At 69.5% G+C, this 18,631-nt stretch overlaps 1 protein-coding gene across 1 annotated transcript in view; it reads right to left on the reverse strand.

Annotated features, from left to right (window-relative positions):
- Positions 1–18,631, reverse strand: part of PLXNA1 (plexin A1) — a 43,395-nt gene that overhangs the window by 18,642 nt on the left and 6,122 nt on the right. The window contains exons 3-13 of the mRNA XM_060023191.2: positions 17,183–17,365; positions 7,959–8,099; positions 7,188–7,288; positions 6,881–7,004; positions 6,644–6,797; positions 6,297–6,396; positions 5,037–5,151; positions 2,196–2,396; positions 508–604; positions 246–439; positions 15–166 (exon numbers count right to left, since the gene is read on the reverse strand). Coding sequence (XP_059879174.1) covers positions 15–166; positions 246–439; positions 508–604; positions 2,196–2,396; positions 5,037–5,151; positions 6,297–6,396; positions 6,644–6,797; positions 6,881–7,004; positions 7,188–7,288; positions 7,959–8,099; positions 17,183–17,365 — 1,562 coding nt within the window. The remainder of the gene's footprint in view (positions 1–14; positions 167–245; positions 440–507; positions 605–2,195; positions 2,397–5,036; positions 5,152–6,296; positions 6,397–6,643; positions 6,798–6,880; positions 7,005–7,187; positions 7,289–7,958; positions 8,100–17,182; positions 17,366–18,631) is intronic.

Below are 18,631 nucleotides of genomic sequence, written 5' to 3' on the forward strand. Positions count from 1 at the left end.
CCGGCCGCACTCACTGCTCTGCGCTGATGTACTCGCTTTCCACGGGGCTGCACAGCACCTTGCCCACGCGCACGCCCAGCCGGACGTCCTCAAAGCGCAACCCCAGGTTCTCGCCCGTGATGGTGAGCCGCGTGCCTCCCTGCCGCGGGCCCGTCTCAGGGGACAGCTGTGGAGGCAGAGGCTGGGATGCGGGCCGGGCGCTCGGAGCGCCCCCCGACGCCCCCCAGGCCCGGTAGCCTGCCCACCTTGAGGATCTTGGGGTCGGCGCAGCGGCTGCTGCCGTGGCGGGCGTGCATCCAGGCGGCGGGCGAGTCCGCGGGGCAGTGGGGGCGCAGGGAACAGCGGCGCTCCGCCACACACCAGCCACACTCGAAGCGAGGGTCGGCCTTGAGGCAGAGACCGCAGCTCTCCCGCAGGGCCGGGCACTTGTACAGGTGGGCTGCAGGGAGGGGCTGGGCGTCAGCGGCCACCCTCGGCCCCGCCCCCCAGCCGCCCCACCCAGCTTACCCTGGATGTTCTGCGGGTTGTCGATGACGAAGTGGCCGTTCCACACCACGGACAGGTTCACGGGCAGGTCACTGACGTCGTTGCCCTCGTAGGAGTACTGTGGCGGCAGGAGAAGTGGTCAGGCCACACGGGCCGAGCCCGGGCCGCTGCCCAGGGCCTGTGTATCCCTTGTGGCCACCTGCGGGACTGGCCGCTGGGGGCCCGGGCTCAGCAGGGCGGGGTCTGGGGGCCAGTCTGGAGGCAGGCTCCCCACAGCACTGCCCACCTGCGGGCCCGCGGAGGGGGCTCCACCCGGGTCCCCCTCTGCACAAGGACGGCCACGGCCCTCAACCTCCAGCGGCTACAGGGGCACAGCCTCCAGGGTGAGCCCCCGCCAGGAAGCCAGGACTCCCCGTACCCCTTGGACACACGTCAGGGTTGCTCTGTGAACCTCGGCTTCGTCTCCAAATGGGCTCAACGAGCCCTCCTCCGGGACTGCCCTGAGGTGTGAGACGTGTGTCCCCTGTGCCCTGGCACCCCCGACCCCAGGCTGGGCTGGGCTCAGGGTCTCAGCCCTCCCCGGAGAGCCCAGGCCCGGACGCCCAGCTGTGTCCCACTTTCTGCAGTTGAAGACTTGCGCTCCACCCCAGGGCAATTCATCATCATCTTATCTGCAGGGATGTAATTGGATCCTATCAAACTCTCTAACGCTCCCTTTTCCCTTTACACAAGGGCTGCAAGAAAGATAAATGTGGGCCTGGGGGGGGGGGGCGGGGGCACAGGGACAGAGGTGACAGAGGCTCGGGGATGGGGGAGAAACCGAGAGACAGCTGGCCTCGGGGACGCGCAGAAAGGAAGGAGAGGGTGCAGGCAGTCAGGCCAGGGGAGCCAGAGTGAGGCGCAGGCGGAGGGTGCAGCGGAGAGGAGGCAGGACTGGACAGGCCGGCAGGCTCGGGGAGCCTCGGGCCCGGCCAAGGGGCCGACCTGTGCTGGGAGACTGTGGCGACCGCTGGACCCCAGCCCCCCCGCCAGCACAGAGCTGGTGGGCCAAGGGTCCACTGCCTCTGGAATGGAGCCTGACCTCTAATTTTATGCCCCTCCCCAGGGTTCTGGGGGCCTTGCAGGTGGCCCAGAGGTACCCACTCCCCACTCAGGGCCTTGGCTAGCCCCAGGAAACCCACTGCTCTCCTGGACAGATAGGCAGACTGAGGCCTGCTGGCAGTCACGGGGCGAGCCGGGCGAGCGAGACACAAGCCGGCCTCAGGACCACCAACTGGGCCCTCTCCCCTCGCCCACCAGGAGGTTCTGGCCCTGCAAAGACCACCATCCCTAATTCGTGGAACGAATCAGATTTGAGGCTCCGAAGGTGACTGCCTCTTGGCACGTCTGGGTCGGGGGAATGCACCGGCCACCGTGCACGGCTTCTGTGTCCGGACACAGTACGCCTTAAAGGAGCCGGTGCTGTCACCCTGACCTCGGCCCCCAGGGTCACTCCCCCGCGCCCTCAACCCCAGCCCCCTCACCCAGGTGCCACGTCTGAGACACGCTCCCTCCAAACACGGGCGTGGCTCTGGGCGTGGCCCCTGCAGCCTGCTCACCCGCCGGGCTGAGGGGCTGGCACGGCCTGGGGGCCAGAGGTGCCCCCTGAGCAGGGCGTGGCAGACCCCACTACGCGCAGCCCTTCTGCTAAGGCAGAAACACGGACCCACCGAGGAGTTCTGGCACTGCAGGCTGGAGCTGTTGAAGCGCAGGGCGGCGACGCGGGCCGGGCCCCCCGGGAGGTGGAACAGGCACTCATAGCCCCGCTGGCCTGACTGCGGCTGCGGCAGGTTCCGGGCGGCCAGGGTGATGGGCTTCACCACACCCACCGGCACGTAGATCTGGGTGGAGGGCAGGATCTGCGGGCAGTCCTGGGGGACAAGGCTCCAGCTGAGCCGGGGTGGAGGCTGGCGGGCGGGCTGCGCGGAGCCCGAGCTCCTCCAAGACGAGAGCCCTGCGCCCATTTTACACGCCGGCACACTGAGGACGTCGATGACGGCCAGCCGGGCCCGGGTTCCGGGCTGCACACTGTGAGCTGGGCAGGCCCACCCCGGGGCCCGAGTGCCCTGCCCCAGGGTCCTAGGACCCCACCAGAGGGGCCCCATCTGGAAGCAGCCGAGAGGCCCCTGAGGCAGAAGCAGGAGCAAGCTCTCAGCTGGGGGCCCGGGGAGTAGGTAAAAATAGCCGGAGCGAGCACACAAACAGCCCGGCCCCCGGGCCCAGCGCTTCAGCAACACTAACGCAACGGCCCGGCTTCCCTGCAGCAGGGCTGCAGCGACTGTGGAGGAGCCGGCCCGCAGGAACCCTGCGGAAGGTGCTTTAAATAGAGACGCTGAAAACAGACTGCGATCCCCACGCCCCACGGCAGCTCCCGCGGCACCACGGGCCGGCTCTGCAGAGGTTCTGGGGGCCCCTGGGGGCACTGGGGGAGCAGAGCTAGCTGAGCAGGACTGGCAGGCTGACTACTGACCACCGGGTCTGCGGCTGCCCTGACGGCCACCTGCACACGGGGCACTGACCGGCACGTGGGCTGCGTTTGGAGCTCAGGCTGCAGCCCTGTGGGAGCTGCCGGTGTGCACGGTGGCCACCTGAAAGGGCACCCGTGCCAGCCCCCAGCCCAGGGACGCCCCTGCTGCCCCTCCACATCCCTCAGCAGCCCCAGCTCGTCCTGGCCACCAGGCCCCGCTCCCACTGTCCCCCAACCTCGCACCTTCCCTCTCCACTGACACCAGCTCTGCTGCCGGGAGGCCAGCACCGCTGTCTGTCCCCCTGTGGGTCTCGGGGTGCAGGCTCCACGCCCCTGTCGGGCCATAGCCTCCCTGTGGCTGGGCCTCGGCACCTCATGATTCCAGCCATGGACGGGCGTCAGCCCGGGCCTGGCCCCAGCCTCCTCGAGTGGCCTGAGACCAGGCTGAGCCGGAGGCAGCAGGGAGCTGATAAGCAGTGTGGACGCAGAGGCTCTGCCGTCCAGGGAATTCGGGGCCTATGAGCGAACGAGGGACCGCGACTCTGTTCTCATAACTCAAGTTAGGTTCTCCTCACCTAGAGCCCCTCCCTCCTCTCACACAAAGCAAGGAAGTGTCTGGAAGACTGACCTCCATTCCGCTCGCAGGGGCACCGGCCTCAGGCCCAGAGCCTCCTGGTGACAAGGCTGCCGGGGGAGCACACGACCCACTCACTCCTGACCCTGGGGAGGCCGGGTCTGGGCGCAGGCCACCCCCCGGGGCTGCTCTGCTCTGGGGGTGCTCCGCGTGGGACCCCTGCCGGGCCACCCCGTCCCCACCGTGCTCTGGTGGCCGCCCCAGCCGAAGCCGACCGGGCAGACGCGGGAGCACAGGGACCCCGTCCCATCCCGGGCGGGAAGCAGAGAAGTGCTGGGACTGGGACCCTGCGGCCTGAGCACGAGCTGGGGAGGGGTCGCCCCGGGGACCAAACCTGAACCAGGGATGGGGGGACTGTGGAAACGTCACGCTCCTTAGGGGCGTCCCCACGGGACCTGGGACTGGCTGAGGAGGGACCGTCTGTGAAGTCCATCCCCAGACAGCCCCCCTTGACCCCGACCAGGTCCCCGGCCCCGCCTGGCGCAGGCGAGCTCCTGAGCAGGGTCTACCCCCCTGCCGCTCCCGGGACGCCCATGCCAGCCCTCCCTGAGGGTCCCGCCGGGCGGCCTGCTCTGCTGGAATGGCTCGAATGGGCACAGAGCTCAGAGACGGCCAGGGAAGACCGGGCCCCCACCTCACACGTCCATTCTGCTGCCCCCGCCCCCTGCCCCACCCCCAGGACCCCCGGGCCAGCTCCTCAAGCAGGCCGCACACCTGGAAGCCCACCTGCCCACCCCACGTCCCCGCCTGCTCTTGGCCCGCCCCCGCCATTGCCGTCTTGTCCCGTATATCTATCCTGTACGTCGTCACCAGGGAGTGGGAGAACCAAAGCCCGAGGGAAGGGGGCGGGGCAGCCAGGGCAGGTTCTGTGACGGGCAGGTCCAGTCCAGATGCAGCCCCCAGGCGCCCCATGGCTGGTGGGACTCACACCCTCCTACCCCATCCAGCCAACAGACGCGCTAGCTACCGGAGAGGCAAGGCCTGGCATCAAGGCCTGGCTCCGCACCCGAAGGCTGGACACGGGGAGCCCTGCCCCCACCCCCTGCCGGGCAGGCCCGGCTCAGGCCTGGTGCTCAGCCCCACTGCTCGCTCGGCTCCGAAGCAACTGCTCCCTGATGGCTACTGGCGGCCACGCAGCCCTGCAAGCGACTCCGGGAAAGACCAGCCGCCTGCACCTCGCCCAGCCAGCTCCGTCCACGTGGACCCAGCCAGACACGCTCCCAGCTAGCTCCCGGCGCACTGGGAGGACGGTCCCTGCCCCCATCGTCCCCGGACGTGCCCTGGGTGTGACGTCCCCAGGCCGATACAGCCCCGGAGGGCATCCCCCATACCTTCCGGCCAGCATCCCCACCACCCCAGGCGGCACCCAACTCCTCCGCACCTCCAAACCCAGTCCACGGGACGCCTCACCTCGGACACGTTGACGCGGCCCTCCAGGAAGGCACAATCGGCGGCGTTGTGTGTGCACACGTGACGGTACTTGCACCAGTGGCAGGGGAAGGAGCCGCTGACGCAGGACAGGCAGCTGCAGGCAGAGGGCGCGTGGTGAGGCCGCAGCACGGGCCCCCACCTTGCTGCCGATCAGGGAGCCGCCCCAGGGTCTTTGCACAGGCCGCTCCTCACTGCTCAGAGCTGGTCTGCTTCTGCCTGCCGGGGCTCCCCTCCCTCCTCCCTCCATTGCCTGACAGTCCACCCCGGCGCCAGCCAACAGAACCTCCCAGAGAAGCACACGTGTAAAGCCAGTGCCAGGCCACGCGTGACCATCAGCGCTGGAAACGCGTTAGTGCAGCCGAGGAGCACGTTTTAAAGTCCACCTTGTTCTAATTCGCTGAGATTTAAACGTAGGTGTCGAGTGGCGGCTGCAGGCTGGACGGCCGTGGTAGACGTCGCCTCCCCGACCAGAAAGCAGGCTCGCCTGGCAAGGGCCTGATTCGTTCCAACGTGTCTCCAGGGCCTGGACGGGCCGCACAGCCCGCACCTCACCTCACCTCACCGTCCCTGTAGCTCCACATAACCCACCGCCCTGCCTCTACAGAGACCCTCGACCCCTCCAAGCCTCGGAGCACAGCCCCCGCCCCAAAGATTCCAGCCCGCCCAGCACGGGGAGGCTGGACCCCAGTGCCAACAACACCCAGGCCCACGGTGGGCGCCCCACGAACAGCCAGGAGTGCGTCAGCCTGCAAGTCGGTTGACAAACGAAAACACGATTGAAAAATTAAGCGCCTCGGCTCGAGGCTGACCCCCTCCCGGCCCAGGGCTCTGGCCGCTGCGGGACGCGCAGGGGGCCCTCAGCAATTCCTGCTCTTCCTCTGAGGCTGGCGCGCTCGCAGAAGACCAGAGGCCCAGGGAGAGCGCCCACACCCAGCTGTCCGTGCCCCAGGGGCTGCCCGACCCAGAGGGGACCCGGACCCCTCCTGCCCCAGAGCAGCAGGTATCCAATGCCCGAGCCCCGGCTGGCCGTGCCCTGCCTGGACGACGCAGCAGCGCCCCCAGCTCCCTGCCTTGCTCTGGTGCCCGCGGCCCACTCCCCACTCGAGGGGAATCAGCACATGTCGCACCCCAGCTGCCGCTCCCGCCACCCGGCCTCCCCCTCGAGGTCCCGTCCTGGCTCCTGCGACCCGACCAAGTGCTGCCCCGCGGGACTCTGTGCAGGAGGCCAGAGACACTCACGACTGGTGGACGCTGCAGTTGTAGAAAACGAAGTCCACAGACGCAAACTTCTTGCCCGTCTCCTTGGACTTCAGGTAGAGCTTGACCACCCGCTGGTCTCCTGTAACAGTGGCACAGGTTCCGTCACCAGGGCCCCGGGGCAGCCGAACCCAGGAGGCCCGCGCAGAAAAAAGGCCTCGCCGAGGACCCTCCCAACGGCCAAGGGCACCGCCCCCGCCCCCACCCCCGCCCCGCCTTCCCCTGACGCCCTCCACGGTCACCACGGGACGCCCGCCCACTGTCCCAGTGACCGTCTACCCCCGACAGGAGGCCCCCCGCGCTGCCCAGGCCGGCCCACTCGGCCTCACCCTGGCCCCGTGTGATGGGCGCCACCTCCTGCGCGGAGGGGGAGTGGCAGTGAATCCGGCCATCCTCCAGGACGCCCTCAGACTCGGTGAAGTCCTCAAAGGAGCAGTTGACGCCGGCCGAGAGGTCGGGCACATTCCAGGCCTGCAGCACAAGCTGGGTGGCAGGGGAAAAGGGTGACTGGCCAATCCCCCTGCGCCGCCGCGTTGCCCCACCCCGGCCCCAGCAGCCGCGCTCACCGGAACGTGAAACGTGGTCACGGACACGTTGCGGGGCTGCACCGTCAGCTGTACACACTGCAGCAGGTCCGCGGCGAAGCGCTGGGGCTCAGCCGCCCGCTCGCAGGCGTCCCGGCGGGAGCAGCTGTGGGCAGAGGCGTGGGGCGGGCTCAGGCGAGAGGCCAGCGGAGCCCCTGGCCCACCCTGCACCCCATCCAGACCCGGGAAGCTGGGCTCCTGTCACTCAGCGGGTCACGGGAGCCGGGCCCCCAGGCTCCCAGTGAGGTCGCCGGGCCCCCTGCCACCCCCACGGCCTGCGCGGACTCACGTGCTGTGCAGGACACACCAGCCACAGTGGGGGTCCCGTGACCCCAGACACAGCTCACACGACGTGTACTGCCCACAGCTCTCCACGGGCACCCGCGTCACCTGGCGGGAAGGGCCTCGGCATCAGGTCCTCTCGGCCTGTCCTGTCCCCACACGCCAGGCAGCCCCGTCTCGGGCCTTCCTCACGCGTTGTCTATCCAAGGGCCAGTCCTGGGTGACCCTGACCGGCCGAGCCAGGCCAAGCAGACCGGGCCAGTCTCCAGGGCGCGAGTCGGTGCGGGCGACAGCTCTGGCCAGTCCCTCTCGCTCTGCTGCACCCCGAGCTTCCCAGGGGAGCCCCAATCCTGAGCCCGGAGGCCGGCAGGGCACCGCTTACCCCAACCTCGCCGGCTTGGCCCGAGACACAGAGCGACCGAGTAATAACCCGATGGCGGGAGGGGGCAAAGGGGAAGGGAGCCACCAGGAGAGAAGGGAGGCGCGGCCCCACCTGCACCCCTCCGGCAGCCACGGGGTCACCAGGTGGAGCAGAAGGGCAGAGGCTGGCTCCAAGCAGGCTGGACCAGAAACACGGCACGCGACCTTGACGAGCCGGCCAGGCCAGAGACCGGGAACGGGGGGCCCCAACGGACACCCCAAACCCCCCAACACCACTCCCCTGAAAACGCTCTCGCTGGGCATCTGCTCCCGTGGGTGTGCAGTCGTCCAGGGACGAGGGGCAAGCCTGGAGGCTGGCTGCACAGTGACGGCCCCGCCCGCTCTCTGGGGCACCCACCTGCTTCTCCGTCATGGCGTACAGGTACTGGCGGTCGGGGCTGAGGACCAGGTCACGCAGGATGGGGCTGCCCTCTTGGGCCACCACGCTCTCGTAGGCCAGGGCCGGCCAGACGCCGGGGTTCGCCAGGTCCACCAGCATCTGTGGCAGCGAGAGCCACGTGGTGCTGCCTCAGTGCCTCCCAGCCGCTGCCCACCCCCAGCCCAGGTGTGGGGTTGGGAGCGCCCCAAGCAACCCCCCCCCAAGCCCTTGAAGAATGAGGCCGAGGCCCCCCCACCACGCCCAGGAGCCGGTGCGGCCCAGCCCCTTTGCCGGGCGTGGGGGTCTCTGGGGGCTGGAGAAAACCACAGCCCTCCAGCCACCACCCGTCCCGAGCCGCACAGCCACGTCCAGGGCAGAGGCGGCAGGAGCCCGGGGCGGCCTTCCCTGGGGCCAGGCTGGGCATCCCCATCGCCGAGGGAGGGCTGTTTGTGCAGAGGGGAGGGGGCACGAGGGGCGGTGGGCCCGCAGGGACGTCCAGTGCAACTGAGGAGAGAGACCAGGATCCTCCCAAGTGGGAGGCAGGGGGGGCCGGGGCCGAGAGAGCGGGCACCGCCAGCACGAAGGCGGGAGGGGGGCGGACGGTGCAGGCATGAGGAAATACACGGTCTACGTCCCAGACACGCGGGGGCTCACTCAGCCAGCTCTCGCCCGCTGCACGCCACGCTGCAAGTATCTTTAGCTGCTCTTACCAAACAAAAGTATTTAATTAGCAGCGAGAGCCGGGGGGCTTTCCAGAGACGGGACTCGTGGGGCGGCCGGCTCAGCCCGCAGGCAGGCTCCCGGGGCCGCCAGCCCACCTCCACCTCGGCCCAGCGCCCCTCCCTGGCGCCTCACGCTGACTGGACAGGGCAGGGCAGGCCTGACCGGCCAGGCGAACACCCCCAGCTCGGGCCAGCTCCATGGCGGCTGGGAGAGGGCGGCCGGCCGGGGAGGCCAGGGGGAGGGGGAGGGGAGGGCCGCATTCCTGAGCGCCCGCGGCCACCCCCCCACTTCCGCTCAGCTGCCGCCCCGCCGGGCAGGCAGGCTTAAGTCAAACCAGACCCGGAAGAGCCGAGTCCAGCGCCTGCCAGGCAGGGGAGGAAGCAGGACTGGGCCGGGAGGGAGGAGGGGGGCAGGGGGCGTGCAGCAGCCCAGCCTCAGCCCCCCGGGTAGGGCCTGGAGGGGTGTGCCCGTCCAGCTGTCCATCCGCCACGCACCCAGCCTGCACCCCCCAACCCCAGAGCCTGCTGCCCTGCTCTCACAGGGAGCTGACTGGGCCCTGGCCACGGAGGCCGGGAGGCCGGGAGGCTGGCCTCTGCACCCACACCACCTGGGCCCAAGCCCTGTTCAGGCGCGTCCCGGCTGCGGGGCCTCTGCCTCAGGGTCCCCCACGCAGCCTGAGCGACGGGAGCCTCCCCCAACACCAGAGCCACTCCGGGGACTAAATGACCCAGCAGAGGGTGCCCGGGGGGCCAGGCCCCGAGGCAACCCCCAAAACCCAAGGGCCAGCCACAGAGGCGCAGCAAGGCCAGGCTGGACCACAGCCAGGGAGCGGGCACTGGACGGCCAGAGAGCAGGGCAGGGCACCAGGGGGGACCCAGAGCTCCAGACTCATCTCAACACGAATGGCCCAAACCAGGGTCCTTTGCGCCTCTTCCCTGCAGGTGCCTCCACCCGCCGCAGCCCCCCTGGAGCCCAGACCTGACACTGCCGGGCCCCAGCCTCTCCCACCCGCTCGGGGCCGAGGGTGCAGGCTGGGGCGTGGACGTCGCATCAGCGGTGCCCCCACCACCCCGTAGGGGACAAGGGGGACAGTTCAGGGAGGGGGGCACCCAGGGGAAGGCACAGTCCCGGGCAAGGTGGGAGGGCGGCCAGCCCGTCTCTAGAGTGGCCCCGCCCCCAGGCCCGCCAAGTGCCGCGACTCGACAGGTGGCTCCCAACAGCTGCGGCAGGAGTGTGCTCGTCCAGCTGTCCATCCGCCACGCACCCCTCTACCACCCACCTGCCCTCCACTGGGCGGCCCCAGCCCTTAACCTCGCAAGGCTCCCCTGTTTCCGGAGGGCACAGAACGGGGGGGGCAGGGAGGCACGGCCCACAGGCCAGTGGGTGCACATGCCCCATTCTGTGCACCGTGCAGCCCCGTCCAGGCTCCGCAGGAGCCCCACACACACACGTGACAGACCAGCTTTCGGCCAGTCCTCGGGACACACCTGCCACGGAGCCTGGTTTTCAGGCTGCAGGGCCCGGGCAGCACCGAGGTAAACGAAGGCCCACAAGGACCTGCCAGAGAAACCCCGGGCTCCAGACCGCCCGCTGCAGCTGGGGACGCGGAGTCTGCTCCACAAGTGGGAGGAGGGATGCGGCAGGCCACCAGGAGGGCGCTCCGGGGAGAAGGGGCGCGCAGGGCGGGTACGGGGCCCAGCAGCTGGCAGGACAGCGGGACACACACCACTGGCAGCGTGCGTGCTGACGCCACACCCCTGCCCACAGCGGTCACTCGAGGGCCACCCACCTGGGGCGGCCCACCCTGGGCAGGAGACTCCTCATTCCCTGGTGTCCTCCCTGACCTCCAGCTGTCACCTCTGTGCTCTGCAAACCTTCCCCCCACGACCACCAGAACTCTCCACTACCAGCTGAGAGCTCTCCTTCCGCAAAGCCAGCTCGGTCCCCCTGGCTTGAGCGGAGCCGTCCAGCTGCCCTGGCACGCCTGCCGGCCCAGAAACCCACCCAGCCCGGCTCTGACCCAGACCCTTGGACCCTGCTCCCTTCTCCACCGGGGTCGTCCCTATTTCTCTGTACAAGGGGGAGTCCCCTGGATTCTGAGCTGAGGCACAAGGGCTGTCAGTGCCCCCACGAAGGGTTTGGGCCCCAGCAGCCTCTGGGAGCCAGGGCCAGGCAAGGCACTGACCACGGGCTGTGTACCTACCGCCACCACGGGCCCACCGCACCACACAGACGGGCCAGGGAATGGGTTCACCTCAGCATCCCCAGGCCAGCAGGACCCTGGGGCCCAGGGCCCAGCAGACAGGAAGTCCTGCACAGGGGCCCCTGGAGGCCCCAGCCCTAGGCTGGCCAGCTGGCTGACCCATACCCACCACTGCGAAGCCCTGGCCAACGGCTGCGGGCAGGCAGCTGACGGCCCGGCCAGGTCAGCTGTCTGTCCAGCCCAGAGCCAACAAAGGGTCCATTCTCTGGGCCGAGGGCGGGTGTGGGCACCAGGGAGGATGTCTGGGGCGTCCAGGCTGCATGCCAAGGCCGGCACGCGCCCTAGCCCCCGGAGGCAGGGGGCTGCCCAGCTCGGCCCCTACCGGGAAGGGCAAGTTCCCTGTCCCGCCCACCCCTGTCTATCTGCAAAGTGGGGCTGCCCTGGCTGAGCGAGACTCCTGGTCTCCGGACGAGGATGAGGGTAGGAGTAGGACAGGCCCTTGGGTGGGGGGACAGGCAGAGAACGGGCAGCGGCCAGCAGGCCACCGCGGTGCTGGGACTTCACGCGCACCCCCTCTTCCTGTAGATGCAGCGGCCAAACCTGTTCCCAGCCCCCAGGAGGCAGGGTGGTCCCGGGAGGGGCTACAAGGGACGGGAGCCCTGCCACCCCTTCCTTCCCGGACGGGGCTGAGGCCGCCCGATGGGTCCAGCTCCCAGACCCCTCCCCACCCCCTCACAGGCCACCACAGCATCCCCCCTTCTGTGACGGGGGGCAGGTTCCAGGCCCCTTCCTGGGTCCGTCCTCAGAAAGGCCAGGAAGAATTTGATACTGGAAAAGCAATTAGCAATTTCCTCTTGGCAGTAATTAGGTAATTAAAACATGATTTGCAGGAGTCCTGATGGTTGTAATTGGGCCAGATACACCTGGTAAGCTTGGGGTGTGGGGGCCCAGGAATCTCATCCTTCCTATTCTCAACCCTCAACACGCAGACGGGAGAGCAGGGACCAACCAACGCAAGCAGTGGTCCTCCCTGACCCTCAGTTTCCTCATTTGCCCACAGACACCCCACTCACAGAGCTGTGAGAATTAAGAAACTCACGGCTCCTAAACGCGGAGGGGCCAGCCCAGTTGGGAGGTGCTTGGAGGGGGGCCCCCACGGCTGAGCCCTGCCAGGGGGGAGGAGGTGACAGCTGTCCTGGGGAGCCTGTCCCCCTGCTTCTGGAGGCTGCAGAAGGTTGGGCCAGGAGGCAGCAGCAATCCTCCGTCACACGGCAGTGACACGGCCAGGGTGCCGCAGCAGGCAGCAGTGACCACCCAGCCAGATGTCCTTGTCTCAAACCCGAGACCCCCCCATCCACTCTACCCCACCTGCACCAGCAGTTGACGCACCTCCTCCACTTTCCCAAAACCACCACTGCCCTCCAGCTCCGTCCCCAGGCCTGACCTCTGCAGCCTCTGGTGACCGCTGCAGGGTCACCAGCGACGTGTCCACCACACCCAGAACACCCTTCCCACGCACTGCACAGCTCCTTGGCCTGTTCCGGCCTCTGTACCCATCTCCTGGGCTGCCGGGGGCTCCCACACCCCACTGCAGATGGGCCCTGGAGGGCAGAGCCCTGTCTGCCCAGGGGGCAGGGGTCCTGCACTTTGTGGGTGGTAACCTTGGGCCGTGTGAGGCCACCCCCACCAGGCTGGCCCTGAGCCTGGGCACTCGGGGGACCGGGCACAGGAAGGCCACTGCCGGCCTGCACCCAAGGGCATCGTTCTTTCCAAAGGTGTCCCGGTGCTGACGCCGGGCCTAAGCCTGACCAGCCAGACCCTGCAGGGAGGTGGACCTGGGGCAAGACTCCTGTGGGCAACCCCGCTGGCCGTCACTGCATGTGCCCTGGTGCAACACTGGCTCTGGGGTGAGGGCTGAGGTGGGTCCGACAGACCCACAGGGTGACCAACAGGTCCCTGTGCCCGCTGGCTCAGCCTGCCGCAGCCAGCCAGCCTCGAGAGCCAGAGACCACATCACGTCCCCCAGGACACAGCCACGTCGCGGGGCACCATGCGATGCCACCCGCAGGTTCCGGGGACCCCCGCCCTGGGTGGGCAGGGGCAGTGCACCCACGGGGCCCCACGGGCAGAGCAGCTGAGACACGCAGGAAGCAGGCGGCTGAAGCCCCTCCACTCCCCACCGACGACTCCTCGGGCAGGGAGCACCGCAGGGACCCAAAAACTGTCCACGAGGTGGGCTGCGTGCTGACCGCTGACCCACCCACCGCCGGGTGCTGGAAACGGCAACACGGACAGAAACAACGTCACGTCCACCCAGAAAGAGGCGACGTCGTCAAGAGTGTCTGGAGCACAGGACGCCCCCACGGCACAGGACTGACTGCACAGCACAGGTGAGTCTCGCAGGGTGCTGAGCAGAGGAAGACAGATGACGTCCCGGGGGACTCGGGCCACAGCCAGGCCCAGGGACGGATGGTCAGGCCTTGAGGGGACCCACGGGAAGGTCAGCGCCCGAGTAGGCGCCCGCCGTGCTCTCCTGTGACACCTCCCGGGCCGGGCGCTTTCCTGAGGGTGGGTAACCTTCAGAGCGGATGCTGGAAATCTACGCGTCCTCCAGACTCCCGAGACGAGCCCCGAGGGGGTGCAGGCAGCAGGCCGGGGAGGCGGCCCAGCCAGGCCCTGCCAGCATCTCTCAACAGGTCAGTGTCCCCAGCGCCACGGGGCCTCCCCCACCCCCCACCCCCGCACAGACCTGGGCTTTGGGGAGCAGGGGTCTCCACAGACGCACCAAGCAGGACGTCGGCCCGGGACGGGGGCGCGCAGCAGGGACCCTGCGGACAGGCCGCCCTGGCGCAGAGACCTACCCACAGCCACTCGGCTTCCAGGGCCTCTGAGTTTCAGAATCCTGGGGCGGGGGTGGGGGGGTGCGTGAAGGGAGGGGCTGCCAGGAGGCAGCTTCCAAGACCAAGATCTCTGGAGGGTAAGGGACGTTCCCCTCCCGGCAACCCAGGCCCAGAGCGCTGCACTCGGCAGGCACGCGGAGCACTGATGCCCGAGGGGCCGGAGACCAGGCCAGACCAGGCCCGCTGTGGGGACAGAGCACTGAGACCGCAGCCCGTGGTCTCTCCTCCCTACGGGATCACCGCACAGGCAGCAAGCACTGTGAACCCACTGGTGGGCCCAGCCTGGGGGTCCAGCTGCGCGGCCCCGGGGCCCACCCCGCGGCCCGGTGCCCCGTGGGCCCGTGATGCACCCCCGCCGCTCAGGCCGGCCCACGATGCTGTCTTAAGACGTAGATTAGCTGCCGACACTTAACCATCGAGAGACGTCACACAACACAGATCTTCAGGTTCTCTCGGAAAACCGGCTAACTGGGGGGACGGGGCCACGTGCCTGCCTGGCACGGCCACCAAGCGGCAGGGCCAGCTGCGTCCCCAGCGCAGTCCGGCCCTGCAGCAGTGGCAGGACAACCGCTCTCACCAGGCCCATGCCGCCAGCTGTGGACTCGCAGGGCAGGCGCCCCGGCAGGAGTCCACAGGCTGTTCTCCAACCCCCCACTCCCCCGCGGGCACCCAAGGACCCGGAGGCCACCGGGCAGGGGAGGCGCAGGAGGGGACAGGCAGGGCGGAGGTCTGGGGTTGTCTGCACAGGAGGATGATGGCCTTGGTTGGGGTCGGAGGGGCAGGTGGCGGGCGGGGCCTCTGGGGAAGGGCAGCGGACTCGGGGCACCCCAGCCAGCCCTCAGCGGCTCAAGCGGGCAGCGCTTAAATTAATCAGCTACAATTTTACACAACACCGTTTGGAGATGGCCCAGAGCCAGCCACGTCCCTAGGGCTGCCCAGTCGCTTTTTAAAGCCCGGGAAAGACCGGACGTGGGGAGGATGGGGTGTGTCAGCGCAGCGGGCCTGTGCCTGGGTGCAGGCGAGCCCTCAGGCCCAGGCTCCCGCTCGGGGCAGACAAAGGACACGAGACAGGGAGCCAGGGCTCGCGGCTCACGTGGTGGGGCCAGGCTCCGGCAGGAAGGGCCTGGATTTCAACCCCGGAGACAGAGCCGAGGGCCCAGCCCGCCCCAGGCTCAGAGGAGGCAGCCAGGCGGGCCAGCAGGGAGGGGGCACCGTGCCGGCTGCAGTGCCCCCTGCCCCGGCTCCGGCCCCCGGACCACGGCCGCACCCACCCCCGGGCTGGGTCAGGATGACACGAGAGGGACGAGGCAGGGGTGGGAATTCTGCTGCCGAAGGCCAGGCCCGGCCAGGGAGACGTGGGCGCCCGCAGGGAGCAGCGTCCTTCAAGCGGGCCAAGGCCAGAGGCCTCTCCTGGGGACCTCAGGAGGTCCAGGAACCGGTGGGCCGAGGGGAAGGGAGCCCAGGCCTACGAGCAGAGAGGGGACACCCCTCCCCCCGGCCCTCACACCGCCCCAGGCCCCAGCGCGGGACAGGGAGGCCCGGAGAGAAGAGGACTGGGCCACCCACGAGACCTGGTGCCCACGGGGCAGGGGCGCGCAGGGAGGAGGGGTGCAGGGGGCCGGTCTGCGGGCGAGGGAGCAGAGCCTCAAGCAGGCGCCGCCCCTGGGCGTGGCCAACCCCACACCCCCGAAAAGGGCGCCGTCCACTCACACGGTGCGTGGGGCCCAGCTGGATGCACCAGGGTGGACAGTGCCCTGGTGGGCAGGTGCGGGGGAGGTGCGGAGGGGCGAGGGGACCGCAGCTGTGGCTTCCTCACTCCCGAAGCAGCCTCTTCTCACAGGCGGGCCCAGGCCACCCCCGTGGTCCACTCTCGGGGCCTCAGTTTCCCCTCGGTGGGACTGGGGCAGGGAGCAAGACCGGCAGGCAGCAGAGGGAGGCTGCGCTGGACTCACGCCTTCCCCCAGCCTCACAGGGTGGCTGGCTGCCGTGGGACAAGACGGCGCCCGGCCAGCTGCCCGCCAGCCCACCAGCCATCAAGAGGGCCCCTCCCAGCCCCTGGAGTCTGGCCTGCGGCCAGGTGACAGGCTCTAGGGCCCCGCAGGAAGGTCTCCAAGTGTTTCACCTGCAGCCGAACCCCACGGGGGCTCTTGCCGCAGTGGGGCAGGCCCCGCCAGGCACAGCCCACCAGCGCACACCCACGGGGGTCCACGGTCCCTCTCCTCTGCTCCCCCAGCCCTGGGGCGGCAGCAGCGAGCTGTGAGCTGGGTGAGGCCCCACCCCTAGGAAGGGAGAGTGCCCTTCAGCCAGGGCGCAGGCAGGATGCGACACCAGGGCCGGGACGGGGGGCACAGGGGCTGGCCCGGAGGGTGGCAGGGGCCCGAGCTGGGCTGCCACCACCCCAGGGGCCCGCAAGTCCTGTGAGCAGAACTCCGCAGCACCCGGCCCGGGGGGCCCTCGGTCAGCACGGCCCCCACTGCCCGAAGCCCTTGCTTCAGGCTTGTTTCACAGATGGGGAAGCTGAGGCTGGGGGCAGGGCCCTTCCCAGAGGCCACAGAGCCAGCCGGCAGTGGGACGTGATTCCCAGGGCACCCAGCATGGCAGGGACGGGAGACACCCCACCCCGCACGCTCTGGGAGCAGGCAAGGCTCTGGCTGGCCCCGGGCCCAGGCCCACCCCCGGGCGCACGCCGGCTGGGGAGCTGTGTCAGCAGCAGCCTCCGCAGGGCTGTTATTTCATGCACGAGGTCCCGCCCCTGCGCTGATCCTTGGGGCTCCCAGGCACCCCCACCCCGATGTGCCCCAGGAACTTCCTCCACAGCCGGGCGGCCCTCCCCTGGCCTGGTCCCTAACCACCCACCAGGTCGCAGCTGAGCCGTGGGGGGCTGCTGCCCCAGAAAGCCCGCCCCTGCCCAGCTCAGCCCAGCACCTGCCGGCGGGGACACAGACCTGGAAGCACGGGACCGGCCCGTCCCAGGGGCCCACGAGGGGCCCAGGAGCTGACCTCCACTCCAGAGCACCCCAACACTGGCGCTCCAGCGGGGGCGGGGCGCCCCCTTGCCCTGCCCTCGGCCCTGCCGTCTCCCTGCAGGATGCGGCCTCCCTCCAGGGCAGAGTGCTGCCTCAGCAGACACCGGATCCGGGAGGGGAGGGGGCCCCACAGGCCTGCCCCGCCCCCGCCGCCCACACCCGTGGGGAGCAAGGCCGGCAGCTCCGGCAGCTCCGGCGTCACCAGGCCCCGACGCCCAGCCAGGGCCTCGGGCCGGACGCGGAAGCAGCCCACAGGGAGCGCTCAGGCCCAGACCCGTGAGCCCCTGGAGGTCCCCGCCCCCGTCCACGGCACACAGAGCGGGGCAGCTCGCGCTGCCGGCCCAGGCTGACCTTGCGGATGCGGCCGCTGCGCGTGCCCACGAACACCACGGTGCGGCCCCGGTAGTCGTAGGCGGCCACCGCGGTCAGGCCGTCGTCCTTGTCCACGAACAGGGGCGTCCCCTCGATGGTGACCGTGCCGCCCAGCGGCTGGTTGAAGTCCTGCCCGCAGAAGTCGTCGTCGATCTGGAGGGGCTGCGGGAGCCGGGGAGGGTCGGGGGTGAGGCCAGGCGCCTGGGGCCCTGCGGGGCGGCGCAGCCAGCACCGGCCGGCTCCCCTCCCCAGGCTGGGGCGGGGGCTCAGGGGCCGCTCTCCAAGGCCTGCACAGGCCACACGTGGGGCAGCGGCCTGGGCGGCGGGGGCAGGGGTCAGGGACTCCTGGACCCACTTGACAGATGGGGAAACTGAGGCCCTGGAAGCCGCTCGAGGCCCAGGAGCAGGCGCCAGGGGTGGGCACCTCTCACACACACCAGGCACAGGCCCTGCGTCCACCGCTGAGTGGGGAGCAGGCAAGAGGCAGCCTTGGGTGTGGGCAGGGAGGGGCCAGGCCTGCTGCACAGTGAGGCCGCACAGGCGGTGGCCGGGGACTGGTGGGGCACTAGGACGGCTTATTCAAGACAGGACACAGCGTTACACCTAAAAGGCAAAGGGAGGAGCTGGCTGAGAGGAGACGGCTACGGTCAGAGAGGAAACAATCGATAGCGTGAGGTTCCGGAGAAGGGCCTGGGAGGGCAGGGCGGACGCCGGGGGCTGGGGGAGGGAGTCTGCGCGGCTCCCCTGCAGCAGGCTGGGGGTCTGAGGTTTGCAGTGCGCGAGGTCACCAATGCAGAAGGAGCACAGGAGGCGGGGTCAGGGCTGGGCCAGGGGAAGAGGGGCCAGGGGAGATGCGGGGGGCAGTGGGGACCAGGCCCAGGCAGGGGGCACCAGCCGTGGCACAGGGCGCGCAGAGCACACGGCGATCTCGGCAAGCGCTGGCCCTCCGAGCCTCAGTCTCTCCACCTATACGACGGAGATCAAACACCTTCCTCGAGAGGCCGAGGGGAGGATGGGCGATGCACCAGCCTTGTGCACCCGAGGCCGAGGTCTGGAGAGCAGCCCTGCTACGATGAGGCCCCGCCGCACACAGCAACAGATGTGAGAAAGAAGGGCCAACCCACACTGCTCTGAAGACAAACCAGGACGGAAATGGGAAAACTGAGGCCAGGGAGGGGCCGGGCTTTCCCTAGGCCACCAGCGCGTCCCAGGCAGCGGCATCAGAGGGTCTAAGGCCTGGCACTGGAGGTCCTCTACCCAGCGACCCTGAACAAGTCCCTTATCCCCTCTGAGCCTGGGACCTTACTCAGAGAAACAATGGGTCCTACTGCCTGGGGGTGTGCAAGAGACACCCCTCAAAAAGCAGCTGGCCCCTAGAGGACCCCGTCAGGGCCTAGAGATGGGACTGCCGGCTCCTGAGCGCCCAGC

The sequence above is a fragment of the Delphinus delphis genome, chromosome 10, assembly GCF_949987515.2.
Source record: "Delphinus delphis chromosome 10, mDelDel1.2, whole genome shotgun sequence".
Classification (NCBI taxonomy): Eukaryota; Metazoa; Chordata; class Mammalia; order Artiodactyla; family Delphinidae; genus Delphinus; species Delphinus delphis.